The sequence below is a fragment of the Haliaeetus leucocephalus genome, unplaced genomic scaffold (assembly GCF_000737465.1).
Source record: "Haliaeetus leucocephalus isolate CR32 unplaced genomic scaffold, Haliaeetus_leucocephalus-4.0 Scaffold932, whole genome shotgun sequence".
Lineage (NCBI taxonomy): Eukaryota > Metazoa > Chordata > Aves > Accipitriformes > Accipitridae > Haliaeetus > Haliaeetus leucocephalus.
In genome coordinates, this window is record NW_010973368.1 from 1,262,595 (window position 1) to 1,263,193 (window position 599).

Consider the following 599-nt stretch of genomic DNA (forward strand, 5'->3'; position numbering starts at 1 on the left):
GGGGGCGGGGAAAGGGCCGCGGTGCCCGGGCATGCGCAGGGGTGGAGGGGGAGCGTGACGGTGCGCGAGCGGAGTGTGCTTCGGCGCCTGCGCGGAGCGGGTAACCCGGAAGTGCTTCAGCGGGTGCCCTGTCTGCGCTCGCGGTGGGGTCCTGCAGGCTGTGAGCCCCTCGGCCGCGCCGCCCCCCCCCGCCCCCGCCATGTCCCGAGGCTCCAGCGCCGGCTTCGACCGCCACATCACCATCTTCTCGCCCGAGGGCCGCCTCTACCAAGTCGGTGGGTGTCCGGCCCCCGGGATGCTGCCGCTGAATTGCCCCGTCACGGGCCCACGGGCCCGGCCTGCCCACGCCGCCGCCGCTCCCCGCCGAGCGGGGCTGCAGCCGGCTGGGAAGACCTCTTCCGAGGCTGGCTGTCTTTGGGGAGGGCGGGGGGGAAACGTGGCGCCTGCCGGGGCTGGCGAGTCTCGGTTCCCGGCCTGCCTGGTCCTGCGGTGTGCGGGGAGAAGCCTGGAGAGAGCCTGGAGCAGCTGCGATCCCGGGCGTGGCGGCCTGGGAAAGGGATCTTCTCACGAGATAAGGAAAACTTTCAGCCAGGGTAGCC

General features: G+C 73.3%; 1 protein-coding gene across 2 annotated transcripts in view; it reads left to right on the top strand.

Annotated features, from left to right (window-relative positions):
• Positions 1-111: 111 nt before the first annotated feature.
• Positions 112-599, top strand: part of PSMA6 (proteasome (prosome, macropain) subunit, alpha type, 6) — a 12,578-nt gene continuing 12,090 nt past the window's right edge. Inside the window, exon 1 of one of the 2 annotated variants that reach the window (XM_010583654.1) lies at positions 112-275. In XM_010583654.1, the coding sequence (XP_010581956.1) occupies positions 200-275 (76 nt within the window). In that variant the 5' untranslated portion in view covers positions 112-199. Of the gene's footprint in view, positions 276-348; positions 594-599 lie in introns of those variants that run through there. The other variant, XM_010583655.1, reaches the window with a different exon arrangement.